The 20,000-nt window shown below is 38.0% G+C and overlaps 3 protein-coding genes across 3 annotated transcripts in view; all 3 read left to right on the top strand.

The window, feature by feature from the left end:
- The window catches only part of cnbpb (CCHC-type zinc finger, nucleic acid binding protein b), a 4,836-nt gene extending 3,028 nt beyond the window's left edge, over positions 1 to 1,808 (top strand). The window contains 1 exon segment of the mRNA XM_054617368.1: positions 1,152 to 1,808. Within this exon segment, the coding sequence (XP_054473343.1) occupies positions 1,152 to 1,269 (118 nt within the window). The 3' untranslated portion in view covers positions 1,270 to 1,808.
- A 1,899-nt stretch (positions 1,809 to 3,707) lies between these two features.
- On the top strand, positions 3,708 to 10,447 carry isy1 (ISY1 splicing factor homolog). The gene is made up of 11 exons (XM_054617184.1): positions 3,708 to 3,840; positions 5,609 to 5,631; positions 5,830 to 5,881; positions 6,105 to 6,170; positions 6,514 to 6,556; positions 6,674 to 6,786; positions 6,909 to 7,026; positions 7,124 to 7,246; positions 7,785 to 7,897; positions 8,037 to 8,126; positions 10,221 to 10,447. Exons 1-11 carry the CDS (start codon positions 3,838 to 3,840, stop codon positions 10,326 to 10,328), a joined length of 852 nt encoding a protein of 283 aa, XP_054473159.1. The 5' UTR covers positions 3,708 to 3,837; the 3' UTR covers positions 10,329 to 10,447.
- An 880-nt stretch (positions 10,448 to 11,327) lies between these two features.
- Positions 11,328 to 16,253, top strand: zgc:77375 (uncharacterized protein LOC402927 homolog). Its single transcript, XM_054617655.1, has 9 exons — positions 11,328 to 11,390; positions 12,417 to 12,608; positions 14,052 to 14,164; positions 14,402 to 14,495; positions 14,572 to 14,605; positions 14,864 to 15,038; positions 15,175 to 15,351; positions 15,796 to 15,973; positions 16,059 to 16,253. Exons 1-9 carry the CDS (start codon positions 11,334 to 11,336, stop codon positions 16,251 to 16,253), a joined length of 1,215 nt encoding a protein of 404 aa, XP_054473630.1. The 5' UTR covers positions 11,328 to 11,333.
- Positions 16,254 to 20,000: the final 3,747 nt, after the last annotated feature.

Below are 20,000 nucleotides of genomic sequence, written 5' to 3'. Positions count from 1 at the left end.
AGCTATTTGTTATTGGAGTTATTGTTATTGACTTTTACTGAAAAGCATTTTTAATAAACCAACTGTAAATATCTTGCTATCATATAATATAATATACGGTAAACTAATAGCTACAGGTAAACCAACAGCTACAGGTAAACTAAGGCAACAGGTACAGGTAAACCAAAGCTAAAACTAACAGCTACAGGTAAACTAACAGCTACAGGTAAACTAGGTAAACTAACAGCTACAGGTAAACTAACAGCTGCAGGTAAACCAACAGCTACAGGTAAACTAACAGCTACAGGTAAACTAACAACTACAGGTAAACTAACAGCTACAGGTAAACTAACAGCTACAGGTAAACTAACAGCTACAGGTAAACTAACAGCTACAGGTAAACCAACAGCTGAAGGAAAACTAACAACTACAGGTAAACTAACAGCTACAGGTGTAAACCAACAGCTACAGGTAAACCAACAGCTGAACTAATAATACTACAGGTAAACCAACAGCTACAGGTAAACTAAGGCAACAGGTCGACTAAGGCTACAGGTAAACTAATGCTACAGGTACACTAACAGCTACAGGTAAACTAATGCTACAGGTACACTAACAGCTACAGGTAAACTTACAGCTACAGGTAAACTAACAGCTACAGGTAAACTAACAGCTACAGGTAAACCAACAGCTACAGGTGTAAACCAACAGCTACAGGTAAACTAACAGCCATGGGTAAACTAATACTAAAGGTAAACTAATACTACAGGTAAAGCAACAGCTATAGGTGAACTAATGCTACAGGTAAACCAACAGCTACAGGTAAATCAACAGCTACAGGTAAACTAAGGCTACAGGTCGACTAAGGCTACAGGTAAACTAACAGCTACAGGTAAACTAATGCTACAGATACACCAACAGCTACAGGAAAACTTGTAAACTACCAGCTACAGGTTAACTAATAAACTAACAGCTGTAATAACAGCTACAGGTTAACTAATACTACAGGTAATCTAATACTACAGGTTAACTAATACTACAGGTAAGCTTACTGCAGTGAAGGTAAATAAAGCAGAGAAGTGAGGTTCCTTTTAGTTTGGAGCTTCTTCAGTGTGTTGTACTAGCTGGTTCCCCAGTGAAACCAGTGTTAGCAGTGCATGTGTTTGCTGCAGGTGTGGGGAGATCGGCCATGTTGCGGTGCACTGCAGCAAGGCGTCGGAGTTGAACTGCTATAACTGTGGGAAGTCGGGTCACCTGGCCAAGGAGTGCACCATCGAGGCAACCGCCTAGCCACCACACCCTTACCCTCTTTCACCTCTTCTTTCTTTCTCTTTATTCATTTCCTGTGGTCATCCTCCTCTTCTGATTGGCCAGGAGGCCTGTCAGTCAGCCTCACAGCAGCCAGTCAGAGCAGGCGGAGGAAGAAGAAGGGACGGACATTATGAAAAAAACCAAAAAAAACTCTGCTTTTCTAAGAGAAAAAATAATGGATTTGTGTTTTTAGTTTGTGTTTTTTGGTAGCGGTGTCATGATGTGCAAAGCTTTGTTTTAGAATCGTTTCTGCCCGGCCGATTGGTTAGGAGAGCGGAGTGCAAAAAATGTTTTGCTCCTCCCGGGGCGGCTTTTACGGAGGGAGAGAAAGTGTAAGAGGTCTTCTCTTTTAACGCAGTGATTAACTTTATTTTCTTGTTCTGGACAAAACCCAGTATGTTGAAAGAAATGTGATTGGCCCCGCCTCCAGCAAACAGCCAATCACTTTGCAGGTGCGGCCTCTGTTATTACCACACAGGGAAACGAATGAGCCAATCAGATCACGTCACAGCAGACAACAGAGCAAACATTAATAATTCATAAATTAACGGTTCGTTTTGTTGCTTTTTGGACCAGTCGGATCACCTCACCGGTGAAAACAAAAAGTTATGATAGAAAAAACAATTTTAGGTCTGCAGAGAGAATGTTTTCACAAGAAAATCCAAATGTTATTTTTGTATATCACTCAGAGCTACTGTAAAAAAAATGTCATTTGGTTGTACTACAGACTGTAAGTTTAACCTGACAATAAAAAACATGGAGGAGGGGAAGACGATGGAGCCGAGACACACTCTTGTCTGATCAATTTATTTCACCACAACAACAAAACAAGAAAGGTTCAGTAAGGTTTTATTTAATCTGTCATTTACAAATATTAACCAAGATGTTTTCTGAAAATAACTATTTTATGCATGGAGGCTCATTTCTTTAGACCTTTCAACAAAAGACATTGTGCTTTACATAATATATTAAAGTTATTAATTCAAATTTAAACAAAAATGTAAGGCAACAAGAAGAAATAGGATTAAGTTAAAAAAAACCTCCATGAGTATTTATAATTTCATTATCCCGAATTTAACATGTGTTTTTTCTTTTCCTGGAGGAAATAAGCTTCCATAAGAATTAGGAGCTAATGAGGTGAAAAACATAAATTTCCTTTAAAGGACTGGTTCATTTAAACACAGATAAATATTCCTTTACTATTTATTGTAAATAAAGAATAAAAAAAAAAAAATATATATATTATTTATTTGAATAAAACTTTATTCCACATATAACTTCCAAAACTTGACATGTCATATCAAACTATGCAGAAGATGAAATAATATTTTCCTACATAAATATTTTTAAACTAATTTTATTTTACATATAGAATCAGAAGAAACTAACTAAGTTAATAATTTTAGTTCATATTAACTTATTTTTATTTACATACTATGAAGATTTATTTTACACTTGTATTTATCTTTTATATATTTTTTCAATTTTTATTTCCATTATATTTTGTATTCATTTGTTTATTTTATTAGTTTTTTATTTTAATAATTTTAGTTCATATTTATCTTATTTTTATTTACATACTGTGAAGATTTATTTTACATTTGTATTTCTTTTTTATAAAAACAATCTATTTTATTTCCATTATATTTTGTATTTATACGTTAATTTTATTATTTTTTTATTTTAATAATTTTAGTTCATATTTATCTGATTTTTATTTACATACTATGAAGATTTATTCTACATTAGTATTGATGTTTTATATGTATTTTTCTAGTTTTATTTCCATTATATTTAGTATTCATATGTTTATTTTATTAGTTTTTTATTTTAATAATTTTAGTTCATATTAACTTATTTTTATTTCCATACTATGAAGATTTATTCTACATTAGTATTGATGTTTTATATGTATTTTTCTAGTTTTATTTCCATTATATTTTGTATTCATATGTTTATTTTATTAGTTTTTTATTTTAATAATTTTAGTTCATATTTATCTTATTTTTATTTACATACTATGAAGATTTATTTTACATTTGTATTTATTTTTTATAAAAAAAATCTATTTTATTTCCATTATATTTTGTATTCATATGTTTATTTTATTAGTTTTTTATTTTAATAATTTTAGTTTACATTTATCTTATTTTTATTTACATTTAATGAAGATTTATTTTACATTTGTATTTATTTTTTATTAAAAAAAAATCTATTTTATTTCCATTATATTTTGTATTCATATATTTACTTTATTAGTTTTTTATTTTAATAATTTTAGTTCACATTTATCTTATTTCTATTTACATTTAATTAAGACTTATTTGTATTTATGTTATTATTTATTATCATTGTGGAGGAGTATGACTCACACTCCTCCAGCAGGTGGCAGTGACGTAGCCATGAACACGTGACGAACCCGGAAGCGGAAGTCGCTGAAGTACTTCCTGTTTGTATCGGCGTGTGCGGATCGTTTGAGTTCCCCTCAGTGTTTCTTCTCCATAAGCAGTTTTCCTCACAAACAGGCAGAAAGCAGCAGCAGCAGGGATGGTAAGCAGCCGGTCAACAGTCAGACTCTGACGTGATTTAACGTTTAAACGCTGTTAATTAGCATGCTAACCTGTTAGCCACATGTTTGCATGGAGGCTGGAGAGAGGGGTCAACTTCCGGTTGTGATTGTGAAATATTTATTTGAGCAATTTATTTATTATATTTTATCAAACAATACAGCTTCAGGGTATTTATTATTTTTTATTAAAAAAAAAATCTATTTTATTTCCATTATATTTTGTATTCATATGTTTATTTTATTAGTTTTTTATTTTAATAGTTTTATTTCATTACATTTGTATTTATTTATTTATTTTTTTTTTCTATTTTATTTCCATTATGTTTTGTATTTATACGTTAATTTTATTAGTTTTTCTTTCTTTTTTTTAATATTTATTTGAGCAATTTATTTATTATATTTTATCAAACAATACAGCTTCAGGGTAAATATTCACATATTTAAAATGTATAGTTAATAATAAATTTAAAAAAAATAATAATGTTGATTATCTGATAATCTGATTGGCTGGTTGGACCTTAAAGTGATCAATGATCAGAAAGTCTGGTTACATCCTCCAGTTTTAAAGTAATCATTTTAGGCATTTATTTAATAAAACATACAACCAACCAAACAAAACACTTACACCATGGGAACATAATATTAAGTTTTCTATTGTACTATAAATACTATATTTGGGATTGAACTGCTGATTAGTTGGAGGACATCAGTCTTCAACATTACTTCATTTTTTTTTTAGATTTCAGACATGTTTACATTACATTACAGTCATTTAGCAGACGCTTTTATCCAAAGCGACTTACAATAAGTGTATTCAACATAGGTATTCAAGAGAACTACTAGTCACCAGAAGTCATAAGTGCATCTCCTTTCTTAAACAAGCATCTTAAAGCATAAACCAGAGCAAAAGTACAGAAACAAACTAATACGAATACAATAAGTGCAACAAACTAATATGAACACAATAAGTGCAACAAACTAATATGAACACAATAAGTGCAACAAACTAATATGAATACAATAAGTGCAACAGACTAATATGAATACAATAAGTGCAACAAACTAATATGAAAACAATAAGTGCAACAAACTAATATGAATACAATAAGAGCAACAGACTAATACGAATACAATAAGTGCAACAAATACAATAAGTGTAACAAACTAATATGAATACAATAAGTGCAACAAATACAATAAGTGCAACAAACTAATATGAATACAATAAGTGCAACAAACTAATATGAATACAATAAGTGCAACAAACTAATACGAATACAATAAGTGCTACAAATACAATAAGTGTAACAAACTAATACGAATACAATAAGTGCAACAAATACAATAAGTGCAACAAACTAATATGAATACAATAAGTGCAACAAACTAATATGAATACAATAAGTGCAACAAACTAATATGAACACAATAAGTGCAACAGACTAATATGAATACAATAAGTGCAACAAACTAATATGAACACAATAAGTGCAACAAACTAATACGAATACAATAAGTGCAACAAACTAATACGAATACAATAAGTGCAACAAACTAATACACTAAGTACAACAACCAATCGCCCCAAGGCAGCAGATCGAAGTTTAAATTGTTACATAAATAAATCCCTTAAAGATATAGTTTGAATCATATTGATTTCACAATATTTATTTAAAACTGATTTCATAATATATTCTGTATGTTTGATGTTTTTTCATGTGTTATTATAACATCTGTCCTTTTTCACAGGCGCGTAACGCTGAGAAGGCCATGTAAGTATTTACTGTACTCTGTTTATCCTCTGTGTACTCTGTACTCAATGTTATATTTCCACACACATACATTAACTTTTGATCAACTTTTCGATGAAGCTGGTTTCAGCTCCAATGCTCAGAAAGGATCATGATGTTCTACTGTGGTTCTACTGGGGTTCTACTGTCTTTAACTGTGTTCCTCATTGTGTCTCTCAGGACGGCTCTGGCTCGGTTCAGACAGGCTCAGCTGGAGGAGGGAAAAGTCAAGGTCAGGTTCTACTCTGTGTTCTACTGTGTTCTACAACACAAATTATTGTGTCGCTTCAATCTAGCCTCACTAGTTTCGCTGCAACTTCGCGGTGACCTCTATGTGGCTTCACTGTAGCTTTTCTGTAGCTCCACTGCTCACATTCACCTGTCTTCACCTGTATGTTGATGTTCATCTGTCTTCACCTGTATGTTGATGTTCACCTGTCCTCACTTGTCTGCAGGAGAGGAGACCTTTTCTGGCGTCAGAGTGCAGTGAACTTCCGAAAGCAGAGAAATGGAGACGACAGGTACGAACTCTTTGGTACAAACTCAAGTATTAGCTCCACTACCTGTAGCGTCTCTGTTAGCCAATCACACAGGTTTAGGTTTTTTGTTTCTGACAAATAGATACTACATTACCCATGTGCCTCAGCTGCTGTTACCATAGAGAAGAAACCAGTTCGTTAGCTGATGACTTCATCCAAAACTAATCCAGAGTCTGAACGTTAATCACTGTGAGACACACACATACTAGAACATGATGCAGTGTGATTGGCTGTATATCAGTGAAATGCACCCTGGGAGTCGTAGTTGACTAATTTCCTTTAGTCTTTATGACATCTAATGTGTGTGTGTTCGTGTGTGTTCCAGATCATCAGTGAGATCTCAAAGAAGGTGGCTCAGATCCAGAATGGTGAGTATGAGTGTGTATATATATTATGTAAATATATATATATATATATATATATATGTGTATATTATTAACACTATGACCTGTCTGTCTTTCTCTCTCTGACCTGTCTGTCTGCAGCTGGTCTTGGGGAGTTCAAGATTCGGGATCTGAATGATGAGATCAACAAGCTGCTGAGGGAGAAAGGTCACTGGGAGGTCCGGATCAAAGAGCTGGGAGGACCGGACTACGCGGTAAATTAATGAAAAATTGTGTGTTGTCGATTCATGTTTGTTAGATATATCGTTTGATTACCTGTTTGTGCGGTACTGATGACGTGTTTGTGACTAATTGATGACGTGTTTGTTGTCTTCAGCGAGTCGGCCCGAGAATGTTGGATCATGAGGGGAAGGAGGTTCCAGGAAATCGAGGATATAAATACTTTGGAGCTGCCAGAGACCTGCCTGGAGTCAGAGAGCTGTTTGAGAAGGAGCGTACGTAAACTTCTTCTTTACTTCCTTTTTATATATATATATCAAACCATCACTATGCCGTTGTCTGATTGGTCCTCTTTGATCATGTGACTCCCAGCTGCCCCTGCGCTGAGGAAGACGAGGGGAGACCTGATGAAGGAGGTGGACGCAGAGTATTACGGCTACAGAGACGAAGACGACGGCGTGCTGCTTCCTCTGGAGGCGCAGTACGAGAAACAAGGTTTGATTATTTTTTTTAATTTATTTATCCATTCAGATTAATTTATTTATCTATAACCTCAGATTATTTTATAATTTATGCATTTATATTATTAATTTGTGTATACCGTCAAATTAATTTATTATATATATAATAACATAAATTATTTAATTATATAAACTGTCAGATTATTTTATAATTTCTACAGTCAAATAATTTAACTATCTATACGGTCAGAGTATTTTATAATTTATAGACAGATTATTTCACAATTTATATGGTCAGATTACTTTATGACATATACCGTCAGATTCATTTGTCTATACCTTCCAATTATTTTATTATGTATTCTGTCAGATTATCTCATTATGTATAAAGTTAGATTATTTTATTATATATAATTTGAGATCATACAATACAACAAAATATTGGCCTTTATTACAATTACTCCCGAGGAGAAAATTCCAGATGAACAACATTTCATCACAATCCATTAAATATTTGTTCAGATAATTCAGTGGTCGGGTAACGATCCTAACGAGGTGTGTTTTGTGTGTAGCTTTGTCGGATGCGGTGCAGAAGTGGAGAACAGAGAAAGAGTCTCGTCTGTCAGGAGACAAACAACCGGAGGAAGAGGAGGAGGAGAGCATCTACACCATCCACAAGGAGGAGGTGAACTATCCCTTTACATCCCTGGGTTTTTGTCTAACTGCAATTTTTAGCGGGTTTACTGACAGTTGGGTTGGTGGGCGGATGTTTTTGTGTAACTTCCTGTCACTGAGGTGTGTTTGTTTTCTGTGTGTGTGCGCAGCCTGATGAGGAGGAGAGTCAGGAAGAGCAGGAGGGAGAAGAAGGGGGAGTCACCTTCATGGCACACGTACCTGTTCCCTCACAGAAAGAGGTGAGAGAGAGAGACACACACACACACACACACACACACACACACACACACACACACACACACACACACACACACACACACGTTTGTCTTTTGTGCATCTGAGGACCAGTGTTCACATAATGAAAACCCAGGACCTGACCCCAAAATCCTAACCTCAGGAAATAGATGTCTAACATAACACAGGTCAATATGTCACAGGACCCTGTTTACTGATTGGTTGAGGATATTCTCTGCTCAGAATGGGGCGGTAACCTCAAGTTCTGTGTAGGAATGTGGAAAAGCCTCAAACTTGCATTATCTCTGCTGACCAGCAGGGGGCGACTCCTCTGGTTGTATAGAAGTCTATGAGAAAATGACTCTACTTCTCTCTTGATTTATTCCCTCAGTAAACATGAGTTTATGGTCTTAATCTCTAGTTTCAAGTCTTCTTCAATACAGAATGATCATTTAGTAAATTATGCTCCATTTAGAGTCAAATAGACCATAAAGCAGAGGGTGTTTTAGGGCTCCTGAAGTGAGTCAATCCCCATAGACCTCCATGTTAAAATACCCAACTTTATAGCAGAAATAAACATGGTTAATTACAGCCTGGTGCAAAAGACGGTTTTGGTCTCTTAAGCTAATATCCCCGTTCATTAGCCGACAAGAAGAGACTCAGCAAGCTTGTCAGGAAGGCCAGCAGTGTGCTGGGGTGTCCACTGGATACGGTGGAGGGAGACAGGAGGATGATGGCCAAGCTGTCATCCCTGATGAACAACACCTCTCACCCCATGCGGGACACCCTGGCAGCTCTGTGCAGCTCCTTCAGCCACCGGCTGCTTCACCCCCGGTGTGTGAAGGAGAGGTACCGCAGGTCCTTCCTTCCAGCTGCTGTCAGGCTGCACAATCAACTCTGCTCCCAGCAGACCACATGACACATGACAATAAAAACATGACAATAAAAACCTGTGCAATACATTACACTGTGCAATAATAGTTAAAATAGTGTTTTTCTATCTGTAAATATAATATTTCAGTTATTGTTGATTTTCTACTGTTTTTTATTGCTTATTTATAATACTTGTTTTTTTTATTTTCATTTTTTGTTTTTATCTTGTCTTTCTTCTACTATGTCTCTTGTGTGCACTTTACTCTATGCTGCTGTAAGCCTGCACATTTCCCCGCTGCGGGACTAATAAAGGATTATCTTATCTTATCTTATAACAATTGTAAGGGCGGTTAGTTTTTATACAATCTACCATTAAATTCTATTAAGGCTTAAAGTATAACGTAGTTTATACCCGCTGTAGTGAAGGCGGTGCAAGGTGCACTGTCACAATAAGTTCATTGATAAAGCACTTTTTACTTTCTAGGGATTAGACAAAGAAGGAAAATTCTCTTTTTAGATGCTTTAGCAACAGGAAGACTTCTAAATCTACATTTTAGTAAATATTTTGCAGCCAAATCAAATAGTTTACAGGATATTTAACCTTTGTTTCTTTAGATAATTAATTTAATACTTGACTTGTTTCTTTACAGGGCTTGTATGAAGAAAATAAAGTAGTCCATGAATATGAGATATGAGTTTACAGTTAATTACAATCCCTTCTCTGCATTGTGGAGGTCGGTTAATGGCGTTTGGGCTGTTAAAACTTACAGTCCTATGTGCAGATCTATAAATAACATTCATTGGGTTGCACTCGTTGATTTTTTTCTTTTCCCTGCAGCTCATTTCTTTTGTACACCCTCTAGCGTTTCGGGGAATAATGCAGCAAACGGCGGGTAGTCGTCTGCAAAGGTTTGCACATTTTTAGGCATAATTCAGGGCGTGGCCTCTTTGAGTGACAGGTGATGTCATCTCTCCACCTCTTTGACCATTTAGTGTTAGACTGTGTCGTCAATGCCAAGATGGCAACCGCCCACTTTGAAATTCACAACGGCTCTTCAGAAACCTTTTATCATTACCTGTGTCCGTGCAACATGAGTTACACCTCAGGATCTAGACCGCCTCTCTTCTTACCTGAACATTTAAACAGTCCTTTTGAAGTATTGAAGGTTGGATAAAATGTCCTCACAGTGCAGAAATGTCCTCACGGCGCTCTTTCTGTCTCTCAGGTGGAGGAGGCTCTCGTCAGAAGGAAGAAGATGGAGTTGTTGCAGCGTTACGCCAGCGAGACTCTTCAGGCTCAGAGTCAGGCGGCCAAAACTCTACTGGGACTGTAAATCCATCTGTCTGTCTGTCTGCAACCTGTCTGTCTATCTGCAACCCGTCTGTCCGTTGATGTAAATATCGGCTAATTTTTTTATGCATCCTGTTTCTTAATAAAACTTTCTTCAGATCAGTTTGTAGTTCTCGTCGTGTTTTGTTGATTCCACAGATTTGTAAGAGAACGGAGAATCTTTAAACCAGCATAAAACTCAAAACATAACAGGAGGGTAATGTTTGTTGTTTGTGTATTAATTATAAGACATATGGAGTGTCTCCTCAACACCTGGAGACACAAGATGAGATCAGCTTTGAAGAGACGACGTCTCAAAATGTTCACAGAGAGAAACAATGAGAACATTTTATTGTTCTGTTAGTGACGGTGGCCTCAAAACCTCTCTGATTTTTCTGCTCTCTTCTGTCTCTCTCCCGTCTATCTGTCTTTCTGTCTGTCTCTCTTTTCTTCTGTCTATCTCTGTCGTTCTGTATGTCTTTCTTCTTCTTCTTCTATCTGTGTCTGTCTCTCTCTGTCTTTCTCTCCCCCTCTGTCCATCTATCTCTATGTCTCTCTCTCTGTCTCTCTGTCTTTCTTTCTGACCATCTTTCTCTCTGTCTGTCTGTCCTCTCCAGTTGTCCACTTCCTCAGAGTGTCTCCTGTCTGTGTCTCCTCGTGTGGTTTCAGTCTGGCATGCTGATTGGTTGATTGGTGGCAGCATTCTGCAACATGTGATTGGCTGATTAATGGCTGAACGCTGCATGTGATGTCATGTGAGGGGGAAAACTGCCGTCACCCGCATTCAATCAGTGTGTGTGTTACTGTGTGTGTGTGTGTGTGTGTGTGTGTGTGTGTCAATCAGTGTGTGTGTTACTGTGTGTGTGTGTGTGTGTGTGTGTGTGTGTGTGTGTGTGTGTGTGTGTGTGTGTGAGTGTGTGTGAGTGAGGCCCCTCCCACTGATCATGTCACAGCTCAGTCAGTATAAACGAGCAGCAAACAGCTCGTCTCCGACAGACAGACAGGCATCATGTGGTGTCGAGGTTTCCTGCAGCAGACGGTCAGATCCATATCGACCAGCAGACAGGTCAGTGTGTGTGTGTGTGTGTCTGTTTATGTGTTTTTTGGGGATCACTGACTAAGGGGACCCATCTACCATGTGAGGACCTGCTCATCGTCACATTTAAAGTAGTTTGACGTTCAGAAAAAAGTTTTAAAGAACCTCCAAACTTGATTTTATTATTATATTTATTATAATAAGTAACAGGTTAGACCGAAAGAATGTTAATTAATCTACAGCAGTCATAACAAATACATTAAACTATGAAAAGAAACTACAAAACTATTAGGCTGGATACATAAATGTGACGGAAACATGATTTACAAATAAAAAATGATGTCTGGAAATATTTATTATATTATAAGTTAATTATTAATCATGTGTGTGGAGTATAGTACATAAAGTGTTTGTATGTGTACAGCTTTATTAGTTTTTATGGATTTTCTTGTCAGACTGTTGTGTTTTCTTTGTTTGGAAGGTTAATGTTGATTTAATTCTTAAGTAAGTAAATAAAAGAAAAATCAAGTTTAATGGATTTAAACTTAAAAAGTTATTACACACTTACAACAGCGTTAGAGCTGCCTTAATAAACATTAATTAAAACTGAAGATTTATTTCACACATCTTGTTTTCAAAACATAATAATCTGGATTTTTTGTCCTGAAAATATCTGCTTTGAAGGTTTAGTCCTCTAAAATGTTCATATTTTAATCAACCAGAAGGACTTATGTCTGTTGGATATTTACTGTATAGAACTAAAGTAATAATGTGATATTATTTAATATTTAACTCTGGTCTATTATTACATATTTAATATACATAATTTATTAATTTATCATAATATATTAAGTATATTACGTATCATTATTATTAATAATACTCATGATTTATTAATTTTTTTATTATAATTTGATGGTTCAGTTGCAGGTTGTAATTATGTAACATTTGTAGTAAATCATTTATAAGATTCATCATGAATAGTGACACTTTTGCTAAAGTTGTTTTCTTTACCTGATTTATATAATTTCTCTCTGACCGGTCCGTCTCCATCAGGCGGGCTTCCTCTTCGACGTGGACGGCGTCCTGCTTCGTGGCGGCTCGTTGATTCCGGCTGCTCGACGAGCTTTCCGGAAGCTTCTGGACAAAAACAACAACTTCCTGTTTCCTGTGGTCTTCGTCACCAATGCAGGAAGCTGTCAGAGACATCACAAGGCCCAACAGCTGTCTCGCCTGCTGGAGGTCCAGGTAGGAAAGACAGGAGGACAACAGACAGACAGACAGACAGACAGACAGACAGACAGGTGGAAAGAGACAAAAAGATTAAAAAAAGGACACAGAGAAAGACCCAAAAACGACATAGGTGACGACGAATGGACGTAGGTGACGATGATAGGACGTAGGTGAGAGGACAGGATGTAGGTAACGAAAATAGGACAAAGGTGACAACGATAGGACGAAGGTGACAACGATAGGATGTAAGTGACAATGATGGGATGTAAGTGACAATGATGGGACGTAGGTGACGATGATGGGGAGAGGACAGGATGTAGGTAACGGCGATAGGACGTAGGTGACGATGATGGTACGTAGGTGATGACGACAGGACGTAGGTGACGATGATAGGACATAGGGGAGAGGACACGACGTAGGTGGGAGGACACGTAGGTGGGAGGACACGACGTAGGTAACGACGATAGTACGTAAGTGACGATGATAGGACGTAGGTGACGACGATAGGATGAAAGTGACAATGATGGGACGTAGGTGACGATGATGGGGAGAGGACAGGATGTAGGTAACGGCGATAGGACGTAGGTGACGATGATAGGACGTGGTGACGATGATCGTAGGTGACGACGATAGGATGAAAGTGACAACGATAGGACGAAGGTGACGATGATAGGACATAGGTGACGATGATAGGACATAGGTGATGATGACTGGACGTAGGTGACGATGATAGGACATAGGTGAGAGGACACGACGTAGGTAACGACGATAGTACGTAAGTGACGATGATAGGACGTAGGTGACGATGATAGGACGTAGGTGACGACGATAGGATGAAAGTGACAATGATGGGACGTAGGTGACGATGATGGGGAGAGGACAGGATGTAGGTAACGGCGATAGGACGTAGGTGACGATGATAGGACGTAGGTGATGACGACAGGACGTAGGTGACGATGATAGGACATAGGGGAGAGGACACGACGTAGGTGGGAGGACACGTAGGTGGGAGGACACGACGTAGGTAACGACGATAGTACGTAAGTGACGATGATAGGACGTAGGTGACGATGATAGGACGTAGGTGACGACGGTAGGATGAAAGTGGCAACGATAGGACGAAGGTGACGACGATAGGACGAAGGTGACGATGATAGGACATAGGTGACGATGATAGGACATAGGTGATGATGACTGGACGTAGGTGACGATGATAGGACATAGGTGAGAGGACACGACGTAGGTAACGATGATAGTACGTAAGTGAAGATGGTAGGACGTAGGCGACGATGATAGGACGAGGTGACGACGATGGGATGATGACAACAAAGGGCGTAGGTCACGAATATGGGGAAGTTGGTGACAACAAAGGGACGTAGGTGACAATGAAGGGATGTTGGTGGGGACAATAGGACGAAGGTGACCTCTCTCTCTGTCTCTCTCTCACTCTATCCGTAGATCGCCCCGGAGCAGGTGGTTCTTTCCCATAGTCCTTTGCAAATGATGAAGAGTTTTCATGATAAATGCGTCCTGGTGTCTGGACAGGGACCAGTGACGGACATCGCCAACACGTATCCTTCACATCTGACCTCTGACTGGTTTCTTCTCTGTTGCAACAGCAGCTGAGGCTCATGGGTATTGTAGTTTTGGGAGAGTCAATAATTATATAAATCATCCAGGACACTTTCTTTGTTCAGTCACATTCAGAAGTCCATTGAAGAAACATGTGAGATAAGAATAAGGAGACTTTATCAGAGTATAAAAAGTCAGATTGATTCTCAAGTTTGACGTCTTGACCGTTTAGTCAGTTTGGGTTTTCAGAACGTTGTGAGCGTCGAGCAGCTCAGAGAACATCACCCCCTGCTGGACATGGTGGACCACAACAGGAGACCCAAACTACCTGTGAGTACCGTACCTGTGACAGGTGACAGGGTCTCTGATAGCAGCTCAGTAATCCACCAGTATTTTTCTGTTTCAGTCGTCTCCTCTACAGACTCTTCCGAAAATAGAAGGTAACTACACAGCAAATACACAACACACCGTTTGTATTTAAAGTAAAGTCTTTTTAAGAGTGTTTTTACCAAGTGCAAATCAAGATTTAAAGATATTTTGACACAGTATAAAAGAAACAAAAGCAGAATGTTTTTTTTAAAATCTAAAGTTGAACTCTATAAACAGAAGAATAAAGACACTTAGTTCTATATATCGATTTATGTTTCCTGGCTCTTACTTTGTTGACTATTCCTTACTGACTTCCTGTGTTGCCGTAGCGATCATCCTGTTCGGAGAGCCAATCCGATGGGAGACCAACCTGCAGCTGCTGATTGACGTGCTCCTGACCAACGGGAGTCCGGGTTGCATGTACGATACTCAGGTGCCGGCTCAGCTGCCGGTTCTCGCCTGTAACATAGACCTCATGTGGATGGCTGAGGCCCCGTCACCACGGTAACCAACCCACTACAGGAAGTTTGTTAAACCAGTTACCGTCCATAACTCCAGACTAGACTTGAAGGATGATGGTTTCTCCGATGTCTTTCAGGTGGTCATGTCGATCAGTTTTGACTCTGCTTTATTGCCGTAGGTTCGGTCACGGGATGTTCCTGCAGTGTCTGGAGTCTGTCTACAGAAAGATGACAGGTCGAGAGCTTCAGTACGAGGCGCTGCTGGGAAAACCCAGTCTGCTGACATACCAGTACGCCGAGCACCTGCTGAGACTGCAGAACCACAACCACAAGCTCACCACCATCTATGCCATTGGGTAACAAACCATACATAACACAATTATCTACACACCATCTACGCCATTAACGCTGTTGGTAACTACACTGTCCATTACATCATCTACGCCATTGGGTACCTAGACTGTCAATAACACCATCTATGCCATCTATGCTGTTGGGTAACTACACTGTCCATAACATCATCTACGCCGTTGGGTCACTAAACCGCCCATTACACCATCTATGCTGTTTGGTAACTACACCGTCCATAACACCATCTATACCATTGGGTAACTAAACCTTCCATAACTCCATCTACACCATCTACACTTTTGGGTACTTAAACTGTCCGTAACACCATCTACGACATCTGCGCTGTCGAGTAGCAACGCCTTCCATAACAACATCTATGCCATCTAGTAACCCAACCATCCATAATGTTATTTACGCAGTTAGGTAACCACATCTTTTTTCTTGCCTAGCGACAACCTGATGACTGATATCTACGGTGCTAATCTGTACAACCGCTACCTGGGTCAGCAGCATGCTGCTACGACGACCACGACCAAGCTTGTTGCCCAGGGAACGGAGAGTCAGGTGACGATGGCGGTGCCGGAGGAGGAGCTGGTGTCTGCTGCTGCTCAGTGTCGCTCCATACTGGTACTGGTTTCAATTTGTCTTATTCAACAACACCATGTTGTAATAAAGTCTGTCATTAACACAGAGCTGCTCTACCTGTCCACAGGTGTGCACAGGTGTCTATAACCCTCGCTCCCCGTTGCCTAGCGACCTGAGCAGTTTCACAGAAACGTTGTTCCACGGTCACAAGGACCTGGTGCTGGAGCTAGACTTGGTCGAGCCAAATCACGTGGTGGAGGACGTGGAGGCCGCCGTCGACCTGATGCTGCAGCAGGAGAGCTCTGTTACCTCTGACCTCTGACCTCTGACACCTGATATTTGACTCCTTACCTCTGACACCTGACCTGTTGATGGGCCCCTTCAACCTGGGTCACGTGACCTTCGGAGACATCTTAAGGGCACAGCTAATTTTCTGAAGCGTTGTTAGCTAGTCTGCCTGTACTGTTAGCTGGTAATCAGTGAAGCAGAACAAAACATGGCTGGCTGTAGAATATTAGTAAAACTCTGGAATGTAAACACATTTTTCTTTATTTAACATAAAGCACAGCTACAACAGTAAATACAAATACATTTGTGACGTAGCTACTACTTGCAGAGTTAAAACTGACGCACCTAGGTTGCAAGCTAATCGCCAACTTGCGAGCTAGTGTGTAGTCAGTTGCATTAGCTACCAGAGTTTCTCTCTCTTTTCTCTCTTGTGTTGTGTTCTCACATACTGTTCAGCCTTTTGATCAATAAAAAGTTACTGAAAAGGGAAAATAAAGCTAAGCTAACTGATCGCTAGCAAGATAATTAGCGTGTGTTTAGCTTGCAGAGTGGTCAGAGTGGCAGCCATTTTTGTTCGTCCTGTTAACTATTGTAAAGAACCAAGCTAATTTTAAATATTGGCCAAAACAAATTTTATTTAAACTTCTTGGTTTATTACATGATGCCATTGGGCCCCAAAATACCCTTTTCCCATAGACTTACATTGGGAAACAGATGCTCTAATAACTGAATCCAGAGTTATTGTCAACATTATCTATGGTGTATTAACAGCTGTATCTGTATCATATCCTTCCATCTGTGACATACAGCTGATAAGTAATAACTGGTTTATAACAGACACTGTAAGCAGATCAAAGTGTTGTCTGCTGTAAAAACAGAAGAATAATTATTATGTTAAAGTTAAACACAGCTGTAATAATATAGAATTTAGGAGAAGCTCTAACAAATAGAAATGTCCTCAATCTGCTGATAACATTACGATAGACCATGTATTAAATGTTTATTTACACCTTCGGATTATAGGTAACAATAGTCACAATAATCAGTTTAAAACAAAAACTCACAAAACAACTTGGTCTGTTAGGTTATAATAATAAAGCAGTCAGCTGATGGTACATGCTAAAAGATCAGCTCGCTAACAGAAGTGCTATCTCGGCCCTCCCCATTGGTCACATGACCTTCACCTTGCAGGTCGTAGCTGCCCATCAAGAGCCCTCCCAGCTGATGGTCTAAGGATGTCATCAAACATACCTGTGACCACCTGAGTTTACAAACATTCACATGTGACCTTACAAAGTTTAATGAACTAATAATCTCACTAATCTTTTGTCGGTGCTCCTAACATCTGAGTTGATTTATGTCAGACATCTAATTTTTGTGTAATATTATTTTGATTGTAAACATTTGAATACTTTGATACTTTATATTTTGCTGAAATAAAAAAAACATCTGAAAACCTGTAAAAATAAATTGTACTTTTGTTCATCCTCCTCGGTTGTTACAATAAGAATATCAGTAAATTAATAAATATGTCTGTGGTTTGAATTTAGGACTTGTTTCAAACACACACACACTATATTCAGTTGTAATATTCTATGTTGTACAAACACAGCGACGGTGCCATCTGGTGACTGGACCAGAAAAAAGGGCACATGTTGATATAAATTATTGGAAAACAAATAGGAATGAATGAATAAATAAAGACGGAGGAGGCGAGAGAGTAAAAGCATTACATTTTCTGTTTCTTACAGGGAAGTTTGTGTTTAATTAACAGAGTTAGAAATCAGAGTCCTGTGCTTTATTCTGTTTTATGAATAAATTATATTTTATATTTAATATTTAGTTGTTCTTTATAAGAGATGCAAAAACATTTCAGTCAACCAAGTGTTTTTACTCACAGTTTAACAATTTCTATAAAACTATTTATTTGTCAGCCAGCGACAATCTGATCAAATGTCAAATTACAACAGAAGGATATATAGATGTTCAAATGTACTTCTTATCCATGTGGGTTTGAAGGAACAGAGTGTAGAATTTAGGGGGATTTTTTGGCTGTAATGGAATATATAATATGCAGAAGCTTTCATTAGTGTAAAATGACCTTAGTTCTCCGACATGTTTGAAAAGTAAGGAAGAGCAGAGGGTTTTTAAATTGGATGCAATCTGCACTAATCCTACACACTGCTCCTTTAAAGGTTGAGATTGAAAGATTTATAAGGTAATTAAGATATTTATAAGATCTATTGGTGATGTATATTTAGTTTTATTTCATTTGTCGTTATGAAAACTTTCTGAAAGCATCATTTCCGGGTTCATACTTGTGTTTTGGGTTTCTACTAGAACATGAAAAATAAAGAGTTCCCTTCAAAAGGAACTCTTCATCTTTCTTAAACTGTCTCTCTTAACATACTTGTATTCACACACAGAGTCAAACTTCATTAACAAACAATGTAAAGATAACTATTTAGAACATTGGAAAGAGGAAACTAAAAGCCAAAGTAGATAAGAATGTTATTTGGTTCTAAAATTAGATTATGAATTGGCAGAATATCTCTCTACTGTCAGAGATGGAAAGCAGAGACAGATCCTAACCAAGTAAGCTCAGTGACCGTAAACTGGGAATCTAAAGAGGAAAACGGGTAAAAAGATAAGGAACACTTATTTGATAAAACCAACTCAAAGATTTCAAAGTTTATTGACCTCTATAAATAAAAAACAAGGCTTATCTTGCTGCCCAATATCTACCAACATGCCACAACGTGAGGGACAGTGAACAATCTTGACAAACACACAAGTGTTTGTTGAAGATAAGATAATCCTTTATTAGTTCCGTAGCGGGGACATTTGCAGGATTACAGCTGCAGAGTAGATAGTGCAATTCATTATAAAACTATATATATATATATATATATATATATATATATATATATATATATACACACACACACACACAGTACCAGTCAAATGTTTGCACACACCTTCTCATTCAATGGTTTTTATTTTTTCCTACATTGTAGATTAATATTGAAGACATCCAAACAATGAAGTAACACATATGGAATTATGTGGTAAACAAACAAATGCTCAACAAACCAGAATATGTTTTATATTTCAGATTCTATCCAAACCTACCTGGCCCTATGTGAAAAAGTAATTGCCCCCTAAACCTAATAACTGGTTGCGCCACCCTTGGCGGCAACAACTGCAATTGAGCGTTTGCGATAACTAGCAAGTAGTCTTTCACATCGCTGTGGAGGCATTTTGGCCCACTCGTCTTTGCAGAATTGAGCTTGAGGTCACGAACTGATGGCCGGACATTCTCCTTCAGGATTTTCTGGTAGAGAGCAAAATTCATGGTTCCACCAATTATGGCAAGTCGTCCAGGTCCTGAAGCTGCAAGGCAGCCCCAGACCATCACACTACCACCACCATGTTTCACTGTTGGTATGATGTTGGTTTTTATGAAATGCTGTGTTAGTTTTACGCCAGATGTAACGGGACGCACACCTTCCAAAAAGTTCAACTTTTGTCTGGTCAGTCCACAGAATATTTGCCCAAAAAGTCTTGGGGATAATCAAGATGTTTTTTGGCAAATGTGAGACGAGCCTTTGTGTTCTTTGGTCAGCAGTGGCTTTCGCCTTGGAACTCTCCCATGGATGCCATGTTGGCCCAGTCTCTTTCTTATTGTTGAATCATGAACACTGACCTTAACTGAGGCCAGTGAGGCCTGCAGTTCTTTAGATGTTGTTCTGGGGTCTTTTATGACCTCCTGGATGAGTTG

This window comes from Anoplopoma fimbria, chromosome 17 (assembly GCF_027596085.1).
Source record: "Anoplopoma fimbria isolate UVic2021 breed Golden Eagle Sablefish chromosome 17, Afim_UVic_2022, whole genome shotgun sequence".
NCBI lineage: Eukaryota > Metazoa > Chordata > Actinopteri > Perciformes > Anoplopomatidae > Anoplopoma > Anoplopoma fimbria.
Note: the sequence above shows the minus strand (reverse complement) of the source record. Positions and strands in the feature narration are given on the sequence as shown.